We start from the raw sequence: 12097 nt of genomic DNA, 5'->3' as shown, positions 1-12097 counted from the left end.
ATTTTTGCTACTTGCTGGTCACTTTGAATTTGTCATAAACCAGAAGGTCTGGGGTGATACTGAGAATACTGAGTAACAGCTGGTAGGGACTAGAAACTGAATTGTGAATGTTGAACACAGAAGTATCCAGAAGGTGCCCAGCTATGCCAGCAATTAGCCATTTGCTGTACTACAGGACAATCGAGGGGGTCCTGAAGGAGATACGGCAGTTCAGGAGTCAGGAAGGTAGTGCAGGTACTCTGGGCCTAGTGGGAGTGGCTATTTACCAATCAATACTATTTCAATATTTTAATTATCTGTAGAGCCATAGTGGACTAACACAGTTTTATATCACATAGTTATCATATGTCCATTCTAACGGAAAACTACTCTGCATCCTTGAGACACAAGTCTGAAAGTTTTCCTGGACCATGCATTCTCCTTCACTCCCCACATGCACTCACATTTTCTTAATTATAATACTTCAGAAATTATTTTTCTCTTAGTGGAATATTCACTCATCATTTACATACTAGACAAAAAACTCTCTTAATTCAGGGATTGTGTAATATCAGAGCCTAGTGCAGTGTCTGGTACAGAGTAAGTGCTCAGTAATATTTTTGTTGAACAAAATCGGATGGATAAGTAAATAAACAAATAAATAACTGTGCTATAATACATCTCTAATGGGAGCTTTAATTTAAAAAAATCATTTTAGTTTAATTAAACAACATTAGCAATTGGCCTGCCTTATTTATAACAAGTTAATTAAATAACTGAAGAAAAGAACAGGCTAAGTAATGGTAAATTTATTGACAGATAAAGTCAATCCTTTCTATCATAACTTATAGGATCATTTCCCAAAATGTGTCCTGAGGAGTCATAGTTCCAAAATATGCTAAAAGGGCTTATCTGCTTAAATAAAATAATTCAGTTTAAATTTGTTTAACCCAGTGCTTCCAAAGCATTTTGGGCCGCAAAATTGGCTGATCTGCTTTGTCATACAGCAGAAACTAACACACCATTGTAAAGCAATTATACTCCAATAAAGATGTTAAAAAAAAAAAATTGACCTCCGCATAACTATTACCATACAACTCTAAACTTCAGGAAAATCCTAGGTTAATAATATCTTTGTCATTTAAACAAACTTTTCCTAAATTGCCTTTAGCTATTTCTGGGTATCTTTGAATTTGAATTTAAGAGTCTAGGGATTTAATTTCATGATGTCATTTTCAAATGGCATGGTAAAACTGCCTATGAAATAAATGTAATAATTAAAGTCTATAGGCTTATTGTCTCAAACTCCATTTTCATACCAATATGGAGGAATCAATCACATACAGTGTTTTTGACTACTTGTACCTGCTGTGCTTGATTGAAGCCCTTTGGAGGTCATTTTGAGCAATTATTGAATCACTACTAAAAATAAAATTACTTGTTCAATATATTTGTCATCTCAACAGAATTATAAGACAGTGAATTTTGTTTATTAAACACTAATTCATCAATTATTTTTTGTTATGTGCTATTCTTTAGGGGATGTAACAAAACTGCCCTCACTAGAGATAGTAAATGTGAACATTTAAGACTCCTTATTGTGAGTAAAACCCTATCATATATATTCATATACAAATGAATGCTAAATGGAATAGTATTGAATCACCATGAGGTACTACCATAAAAGAATGGCAAAAAAAGAAAAAACTAATAAAACAATGGCAATTTTTGGTAATACTTTATGTTAATTTTTTGTATACTTGAAAATACAAGAAATTCATACAAGTAGAGACTAAAAAAGTATTATTCATTAATTCATTACATTATAGTAATTTAAAGTATCAGACAGAAATCACATTAACTGAAAGGAAGGTGCTAACCCAAAGTTAGTTGGGATAATGAAGACAGTAAATATTGTAGACAATGTATTTAAAAAAATAATTGCAGCGGTAAATGTTCAATAATGTTGAACATTATTAAATCAATACAGAATAGATTTTAGGCTTATGTAGGAAACATAATATGTATATTTCCTTGAGGATATCAGTTTCTCACTTAATAAAAGGTAGGATGTTTTGAACATCTTAAATATTTGTTTTTCTTGTTACTATTAATCTTGATTCTGTGGACTTCCCTTATTCTTTGATTACCTTGGATTCCTCTAATTTGGGAGAGTTCTTGTACAACCTTGACTGAAAATTACATTTTTTAAAGTCCAACCCAGATATTAATCTTGAGAGTCATACTATATTGAGAGAGATTATGGAATATAAATTTCAAACAGTTCCTTTTTCAGATCAAAAGGCAAGCCTGGAAGACTAAGTTAATAGAGCTTTACAAAAAGCCATGATTAGTGAAAACTCAGGACATGACAAGAGAAAAGTTCTCCCACCATCTGATAGTAACAAGAAGTCTAAGCTGCACCTTCATATAAAAACTCTCATGGAGGTTTTAGGTTAGTGAGGGATAGTATAAACCTTTATATAGATTTGTTAAACTCCATTTGCTAAAGGAATTAATTCTGAAGTCTTACAGCATTAATTTATGGAAAAATGTAAGCACCTTAAATACATACCCACATTCAGTAGAGCATCAAGAATAATATATGTCCAAGATGGTAGTTTTGCATTTTGTTGAAGGATGGGTTTTGGGTGTCAGACACATATGAGTGATTTAACAGAGAGCCAGGAACCTGCCATGGGGCTATCATGGTAAGAGAAAAATAAAATTTATTGTAGAATATGTGCTTTAAAGAGTTCTAGCTAAAGAGTGAATGGAAGACCCAGCAAAAAGTATCATGGAGTCGAGTCAGAAAGGTGCACCACTGACGATGCTAAAACTGCAAACTATAAGTTGCCTTGTGGACACCAGCAGTGATGTCTACAGGATTCTCAGGTACCAAGAAATGGTGTCTCCACTGAAACCAGCTAATTTTCATGAATGAGAACAAGGGTTTACATATAACTAGTAGGTTTCACCCCATTACTATTAGGCCTCATAGAATATCACTTGTAACTAGAAGCTTTCTTTAAAAAGGAAGGAGGTGACCTAAGCCCTGAAAGTTTGAACGTTTGCCCCAAGGAAGCTAAGTTAACACAAAAGAGACTTTTATCCCTCCCAGAAGAGACTGTCAAATTTTAAGTTTATTCCATCACCAGTAGGCATGTGTGATCCAAATTAAAATAATAAACAAAAATAATTTTTTTCAGTTTTATATTCATCAGGTACTACATTTTAAACCTACTAGATGTTTTAAATGATCTATATTAAAACTGGATATTTGATCAATTATCTCCTGTTAATAGTAGTTGCTGTATTTGAAGAAAGTAATCTAAATCAAGTTTATTTTACTAAGATATTTGATTTTCACAAATTCCATGAGATTTTAAAATAAGGTTAATATAATTTGCCTTTCACTTTTTAAGATATAGCAATAATGGGTTTATATATATTTATTAAACACATTAAGAAAGAACACTTAGCAAATGTAAGCATTATAGACCTTTTTTAAAGTAACAATCTATAATATTTTCCTTTTTGACTATAAGTCAGAGTCCCTCAAGTATCAAGGTTATGGAGACTGATTCAATTCCTCAGAAAATAATGAAATTTTTATAATAGAATCTCAATCCACTATTTAATATGTTGATTTATGTGACTATTTCTTTACATACTTCAAATTTCATTTGAAATGAAATGATAACTACCCAGTTACTGTTAAACATATCCACAATTTACGAACAAAATTTGGGGCTGGGAGATATATAAGACTGGAAAATAAATTTTAAGGATTGGAATGAAAATATAGTTAGCTATGGAAGAACTTAATTCTAACATCATTATCAACTAATATGATAAAAGGCCTTAAATTTTATATTGGCACAACTATGAAATATACATTTACATCACACAAGAAAATGCTATCAAAGAGGTTTTTTTTTTTCCCTGGTAGCTACCCTATTTATTTATTTATTCATTTTTTTTAACATCTTTATTGGAGTATAATTGCTTTACAATGTTGTGTTAGTTTCTTCTGTATAACAAAGTGAACCGGCTATACATATACATATATCCTCATATCTCCTCCCTCTTGTGTCTCCCTCCCACCCTCCCTATCCCACCCCTCTAGGTGGTCACAAAGCACCGAGCTGATCTCCCTGTGCTATGTGGCTGCTTCCCACTAGCTATCTATTTTACATTTGGTAGTGTATATATGTCCATGCTACTCTCTCACTTCGTCCCAGCTTACCCTACCCCATGTCCTCAAGTCTATTCTCTACATCTGCATCTTTATTCCTGCCCTGCCCCTAGGTTCATCAAAACCATATTTTTTTAGATTCCATATATATGTGTTAGCATATGGTATTTGTTTTTCTTTCTGACTTACTTCACTTTGTATGACAGAGTCTATCACTTCACACCGGTCAGAATGGCCATCATCAAAAAATCTGCAAACAATAAATGCTGGAGAGGGTGTGGAGAAAAGGGAACCCTCTTGCACAGTTGGTGGGAATGTAAATTGATACAGCCACTATGGAGAATAGTATGGAGGTTCCTTACAAAACTAAAAATATCAGAGAGTTTTTAATGGTTGCTTTAGACAGACCAATGGTTACTCTTAGACCGTTTTGATTGCTAAATATCTTCTTTTAATTATCTCTATTGGTTGTGTAGACATTATACTAGTTAAGTTGATGAATCTCATAGACCAGATAGATTTATAAAGACAGAAGTAAAAGAAGTTATTTTTTTTAATCCCACAAAAATGTTTAAGTATTTCAAGATAAAGTAATTATTTAGCATTAAAGGATACCTGAAGATAAAAAGGTTATATTGTTATTAAAATCAAAAGGAAATAAAGTACAAGATTAGGAATTATTTTCAAACACTACAGGCCAATAGAACTCAACCTCCTATCCTCTTAAAACTCAATAAATGAAAATAACTAGCTTACTTTATAAGCTTAAAATACTGCAGTTTGTCCATGTATGAAAAGGGGATTATTTTGAGATAAGGATTCAAATTTGCTTATGAATTTTCCCCCAGAATGTACTCAATTAAAATTTAAATAATAGGGACTTCCGTGGTGGTGCAGTGGTCAAGAATAATCCTGCTAATGCAGGAGACACGGGTTCAATCCCTGGTCCGGGAAGATCCCACATATCTCAGAGCAACTAGGCCCGTGCGCCACAAATACTGAGCCTGCGCTCTACAGCCCATGTGCCACAACTACTGAGCCCACGTGCCTAGAGCCTGTGCTCTGCAACAAGAGAAGCCACTGCAATGAGAAGACTGCATGCCACAACAAAGAGTAGTCCCCGCTCGCTGCAACTAGAGAAAGCCCGTGCGCAGCAATGAAGACCCAACACAGCCATAATTAATTAATTAATTAATTAAAAAAATAATAATACCTTCTATTATATATATGCATATATTCACTGAATATTTCTTAAACTGTGCTGACAAAGCTATGTCCACTGTCTTTATCAGAAATAGCCCATTGGGCCATGTGCTACATTCCCATGAAAGTAAACTATACCTAAACTGTCCAAACCAAAAAGTTTGATCTTCTCTTATTATATCACACTCCCACCTACAACTGTGAAATCATAAACATGACTCACATTGATAGTTATAAAATTACAGGAGAGATTTCATGATTAGATAGTGAAATATGATTCCCTCCCTTTTTTTAAACAATGTAAATATGAGGTACAATAAGAAACAAAATGGTGTCTAAACAAAATTAGAAAAAAATGTAATTAAACAGATTGCTTTGATGCTGTGCTCTATTTTTTAAACTTGGATTTTATTTGTGATTTTTAAAATTCTGCTATACAGAGGAAACTGTTTCTCAGTTACAGTTTTAACAAAAATCCTATTTTAAATTTCGGTTCTAAGGATAAGTGCTTTTTTCCTGGAGAAATATGGACACCCTCATTTGTGACAGTGAGAAATACAAAACCTAACATTTTGCTTTGTGGCCTCTCCTGTTGCGGAGCACAGGCTCCGGAAGCGCAGGCTCAGAGGCCATGGCTCACGGGCCCAGCCGCCCCGTGGCATGTGGGATCTTCCCGGACCGGGGCACGAACCCGTGTCCCCTGCGTCGGCATGCGGACTCTCAACCACTGCGTCACCAGGGAAGCCCACATTTTCCTTTTAATTGTGATTCCTGGATTTAAATTTTATGTTTGGTCACAATTTTTTAACTATTTGTACCTCATTGTTAGTGTGTTTCTCACTCATTGCATATGGTTGATTGTCTCTTTCATAAAACAGCATCTTTACTGGCTGACTGCATGTCTGAATTTTACTATAAGAAATTTTAATGCCTTTTGATTTGCACAACAATAACATGTCTAGCCACTGTGACTATTTTTACTCTTTGGGAAACCAAGGCTCAAGACAACTTAGACATCAGTTAGTAACTTCGCAGTTCAACGCTCATCTTCTGACCCCCAAATCCTATTCTTTCCCACTATATTACGTTGCATCCCTGATAATCTTATTTATGCTTGTTCAGTAACAGTGCACACACGTTTATGTCAAAACATTTCCAACTGTAAAAAACAGAGTAACTAGTCTGAAGTTATTTCCCACTTAAATTATGTGCGTCTACAATGTCAAGCAAGGGCCTCTGTGTAACTGGGGTTTATGACAGTGAATTTTCAATATGATTTGAAAGTTTTGTCCATTAAATGTTTTTCTTACCAAAAAGAGGCACAGCTGATCCCCAAATGATAATCTTTTTTAGACCCTATATGAAATATTTTTCTACATAAATTGAAAATACACTGTATTACTATTGACATACCTTTGTTAAATTGAAACTGTCTCTAAAATGTTAACCTGCATAAGAATCATATCAACAAAATTATGAAAGATAAGAGAAAAATCAAAATGTGATAAAATCTATAAGGATTTAGAAGGCTTAATCTATAATATAGGAATATTCATATACTTAGATATTTGGAATCAATTAAATGCTGTAATTCCTAAACTTACATGCCAAAAACAATTTTATAAATAACTACAGCTGTAGTATCTTTGCACATTAAAAATGTATGATATGCTGAATAACTTAAAATGAAAATGTAATAATTTTCACACTTGAATAACTGATCTTTTTTTTTTTTTTTTTTTTTTTTTTTTTGCGGTACGCGGGCCTCTCACTGTTGTGGCCTCTCCCGTTGCGGAGCACAGGCTCCGGACGCGCAGGCTCAATGGCCATGGCTCAGGGGACCAGCCACTCCACGGCATGTGGGATCTTCCCGGACCGGGGCACGAACCCGTGTCCCCTGCATCGGCAGGCAGACTCTCAACCACTGCGCCACCAGGGAAGCCCTGAATAACTGATCTTTATGGATAAAAATAATACTTTTTAATAAACACGATCTAAACGTAAAATTTTCTCTATTGGACAGTTGTCATCTGAAAATCTCCTTCCAATTTAGAAATTAAGAAAACTTGATCAATTATTCATGTAAATGGAAAATAATAGATTTTAGGTTTATAATAAAGATCAAGTGACAATAATATAGGGATTTCAATAAATGGAGAATTTCCAAATACCACAATTAATGAAAAGTTATACTATTTATGTGTGAAGTAGCACTATTCAAGTTCTCAATAGAAGAGACTTAATGGAACTTGAATGTAGGAATCTTATTTAAAATCAAAGACTAATATAGTAAAATGACATTGAAGTGATTTTCTTTGGGGGAGAATTGAAAAATTTTAAAGGAAAAATTTTAAAGCACAGAAGAGATAAGAATAGAGTTTTAAAAGAAGAGATTTCCAGTATAAATAAACTTGGTCGGGGCACAAGCTGCTTTATTTATTTTAGATACATGTGAATATTTTCAATGTGGGATCTGGGGGAGGGAAAACATATTCTGTATCAAAGTCATTTCATTTAAATCATGATTTTTCTCAGTACTTTTGAGTCAGAACATACTATATTTGTTAATGTGTTATCCTCAACCTCTACTTAACCCGATTTAAGTTATTATATCTAAAAAAATAAGCCAGCCTATAACACAACTGAAAGGAGGTCCTATGGGGGAAAGCATGTTGCTGTGTCTATGTGCCTACTCCATCAATTAAGGGATCAATTAAGGGACAATCTATAAAAAATAGCTAATGGTATTTAGGAATCCTTAGGAGTTTTCAGTTAATTTTCACGGTATTTTATAAAGAATACAGATTAAACAGAAATGCTGTGGGGAAAGTCATCAATCTTTGGAAACTCAGAACTCAAAAGACTAGATAAATCAATAATAATTACTGAGTACTCAATAAGTATTTGAGTTATTAGGAAGCTGTGCTACATGGAGACTTGGCTGTGACTTTTGAATAGTATATTCCACAAAATTTTCTACCTTGAATTAGTTATAATTTAGACACCACTGAAATTATATGGTAGCATGGAACAATCTAAAAAGCAGGATTATCAGTTCATGCCAGGGCATGTATTCAGCATGTCAGAATTATGAATTTTATAGCTATTTAAGTTATCCTAGTAGAGTTTTTGTTAATCAAATTCCTTTGCTTATAGTTTCAAGAACTGCTTTTCCAACTGAGCTTATGTTTAGGTAAAATATTATTTGGAGATAATGCAATTAGAGAAATCAAGCCTGAATCCGGCAAGTTTTGAAAGGATACAGTGCAAAGGTGTGTTTTTATATATTAAAACTTTTCCTTGATTTTATTATAAAATTATAGCTTATACTTTCTCAGGCCACTTTATTCCCTCTACAGTGTGAAGATACAGATTACACCAAAAATTATCCTCTTTTGAGCTCCTTTTCCTGCTGAAAATAGAAATAATTCATACCCCATAAAACACTTCCTTTCTATTTTACTACAGTAAATTCATTGATATGTTATTCTTCAGTGCTAAAACCAGACAGGCAATGGAGGAAAATCAAACTGAATCTTGAAAATACTATAAAAGTCAATTTAAGATGAGTGAGTAGAATACTGAAAATAATAACTAAGCACACAAATCTACTAGCAGCTTTGTACTACTGTCTTATAATGCAAAACAACCTATCTAAAGATACCAGTTTCATGAAACCATACTGTATAAAACAAACTAAATACCATTTTATTTTTTAAGATAAGAGATCTATGTTTGTTTTTTTCTCTCCAGGCTGTACATTTAAATATAAAATAAGTGCTACTTTATTTCTATTCAGATAAAGAGTAGAAGACATCTTACTGAAAGATTCCATGAATCAAACAGAAAGGATCACCACATGAGTCAAAGATGATAGTCTTTTGAATTTCTGCCATGCCATCTGCCTTAATTCATTGAAGAGGGAATCAGAGCCATAAAATTATGTGAGTGGAAAACTCCACAAGGAAAGGGGTGAACCCAGAGATAAAGAGGCTCTACAACAGCTAATTATTTTCAATAAAAATTCCTATTTCTGAACTACACAAAAATTTTAGAAATTTAAATGGAAACTCAGTAAAATATAATTGCAAATTTAAAAGTGACACTGGTTGAAACTGATAAGATTCGAGTTACTATGCCCAAACAGTTATTTTTAATAAAATAAAGGAAAATAAGTTTCTTAATAAACATTTTACTTTTAAAATATAATGTTTTATGATGGTAACAGATATGATAGACAATATATTCTATCATGACAGATGTTAATACAATGCATAGCTTTAAAAGCAAATTTGCATTCATGTTTCCATTCGAATTAACTACTTTACGAATAGAAATTATAGGTTTTTCTACAGTGGACTTTGTCTAAAATCTTCACTTCTAAGTTACAATCTTAGGAATTTTTATTACAGTGATACCCAATACAATATTACAAATACAATCACATTAATCTGTTGCTATTACTGTGAGAATCGTATTGATAGGGCATCTGTAGAAAGGTTACTGGTCTCCAAAGTATAAATTGTTGAAATTTGTATTCCAGAAAACAATATGTAGTCTAATACTATTTTAGGTATTAACTATAAGCTGCCTAAAGTCATCATATTCAATTTACAAAGTGCTTCAGCTGAAGATTATTAAAAAGGAAAGCACTGAAAAAAACCAGATAAATGGAAATATTTAACTGTGGCAATATTCACTATTCTCTGAACAGTAGCTAATATACTGCTAAGAATGAAATGAATTATTAACACAAGTAGTCTGAGAATAAGTGCACCAAACCCACATAATATTACTAAACATTGTAGAACCTACATTTTTATTAATACTCCATCTTCATAATAATCAAATTCTAAACAAAGAGTTTTTTCAAGTTAAAATATCAAATACTATATCTCACTTATTCAAAACTTATACCTGTAGATAATAATACTAACAAAGTTAATGAAAGTAACATTTGCAAAAACACTGTATATGGAAATGGATTTCAATTGATGAAGAGCCTATTCACAACTGCAGTTTTCTGCAGTGTTTTGTGGTACATATTTAGGTAGTATGTTCAACTACTGAAGCACTTTATTAAAGGTAAATATTACACCTGTTACACATTACCTTTTAGAGGTTAACAATATTCTTTATTCTGGACAGTGTACTACAAATCTCAACTAACTTTTATACTGTAATTTAGTTATGATCACAATATTGCCTCAGCAAGAAAATGACCACTTTTGCTTATTCAAATTACCATGGGGTAATGCCAAAGATATTTTGCCTCTATGATAAAATGCAGTTGTGTATATCAAAATCATTTTACACATCAAAAGAGGCAGAGGTATTCATTAAATATACCTTGATATGGAGCACTAAATCCACGGTATCGGTGATTGCTGTCTGTAACAAAATGCAGTCTGAGCCAGTTTTTGTTGCTGATAATTGGTGGTGGTATATTCATTCCAGATAACCTGAATTACGGAAGACAACAAAAAAAATTTAAAAAGCTTTTAAGTAGTAAACATTTTCACTGAATTGAGACCCCCCCAAAATGTCTACTTGTATACAATATTCATGACTTTGCCTTGCTAACTTTTTAAGCACAAGTGAAATAGTTATTTTATGCATAGAGAAGTCAATCATAGAATAGTGTAATTCCAAAATAAGCTATTCCAATCAGCTTGCATATATTAGTAAAATCAACTGTAAACTGCATATAATTTTGATTCTCCAAAAATAGACAATAATAGAGCTGACAGTGCTGGTCACAGCATAACACATGTATGTATCAATACAGTATAGTTACAAAACAGAAAGACTTTAAAGCAATTGATATACTTTTTCCATTTAACATATTTTCAGCATTTCACATTCAATGGAAGATTTCACAATTTCAATTCATAGAACAAGCACTATTTTAATGTAATTTCACAATACTGTACATTTAATGATTAGCTCTCATTATAATGCATACTTCTATAAGGCTCTGGAGGTCTGCTCCAACTGATAGATAGAAAACAGACTGTACTTTGGATATATAGTCACCACATATCTAGTCACAAAGGTAGCACTACATAATCTCCTTAAAGCAAAAATTTTAAACTATGCCCCAGATACTGGTCACAATTAATAGATGAAATAACTCTCTTGCTCTCTAATCTTTTGAAGATTTCCAGCAAAGTAGTTTTGCTGATTTAATTCAACAAAGGAATACCACCCCTACATACCTAACAATTTCAATACTAGGTGTGTGTTATAAAGCCAAGGTAAAATACTCTCAAAAGACTATTACATCATGAAAGACAGTTTTAGAATAAGGTTTCCTAATAACCAGTATATGACATATCTTTCCCGTTCTTCAAAGCTTACACTTTTCTTCATAGGAAGGCAAACTAGACAGCTGGTGTGTGTGTGTGTGTGTGTGCGTGCGCACATGTGTGTGCTGGGGGAGGTGATTTCTTCTCTCAGTGCTTGGCAGTCATTCATTCTAGGGGACAGGTAGGGGAGATTGGAATATCCATCCTTGCACATGTAATCAGCAGGTGTAGACACAGTGATGCAAAAACCCTTTGTCCTACATTCTCCTCCTTTATTTCCTAAAACTCACTTTTCCTAGGATATTTGGGAGCTAGCCATCACTTTTAGTAGATGACCACCTGCCATAGCATAAAAATATGAATTCACATTTATTTTATCATTGTGCCCATGAATGAATAGAATGGGCTT

The 12097-nt window shown here is 33.1% G+C and overlaps 1 protein-coding gene across 2 annotated transcripts in view; it reads right to left on the bottom strand.

The window, feature by feature from the left end:
* CSMD3 (CUB and Sushi multiple domains 3) overlaps positions 1-12097 on the bottom strand; it is a 1062125-nt gene that overhangs the window by 710043 nt on the left and 339985 nt on the right. For both annotated transcript variants that reach the window (XM_024739588.1, XM_024739590.1), the window contains exon 6: positions 10730-10842. In XM_024739588.1, coding sequence (XP_024595356.1) covers positions 10730-10842 — 113 coding nt within the window. The remainder of the gene's footprint in view (positions 1-10729; positions 10843-12097) is intronic.

This window comes from Neophocaena asiaeorientalis, unplaced genomic scaffold, assembly GCF_003031525.2.
Source record: "Neophocaena asiaeorientalis asiaeorientalis breed wild unplaced genomic scaffold, Neophocaena_asiaeorientalis_V1.1 scaffold533, whole genome shotgun sequence".
Taxonomy (NCBI): Eukaryota; Metazoa; Chordata; class Mammalia; order Artiodactyla; family Phocoenidae; genus Neophocaena; species Neophocaena asiaeorientalis.
Note: the sequence above shows the minus strand (reverse complement) of the source record. Positions and strands in the feature narration are given on the sequence as shown.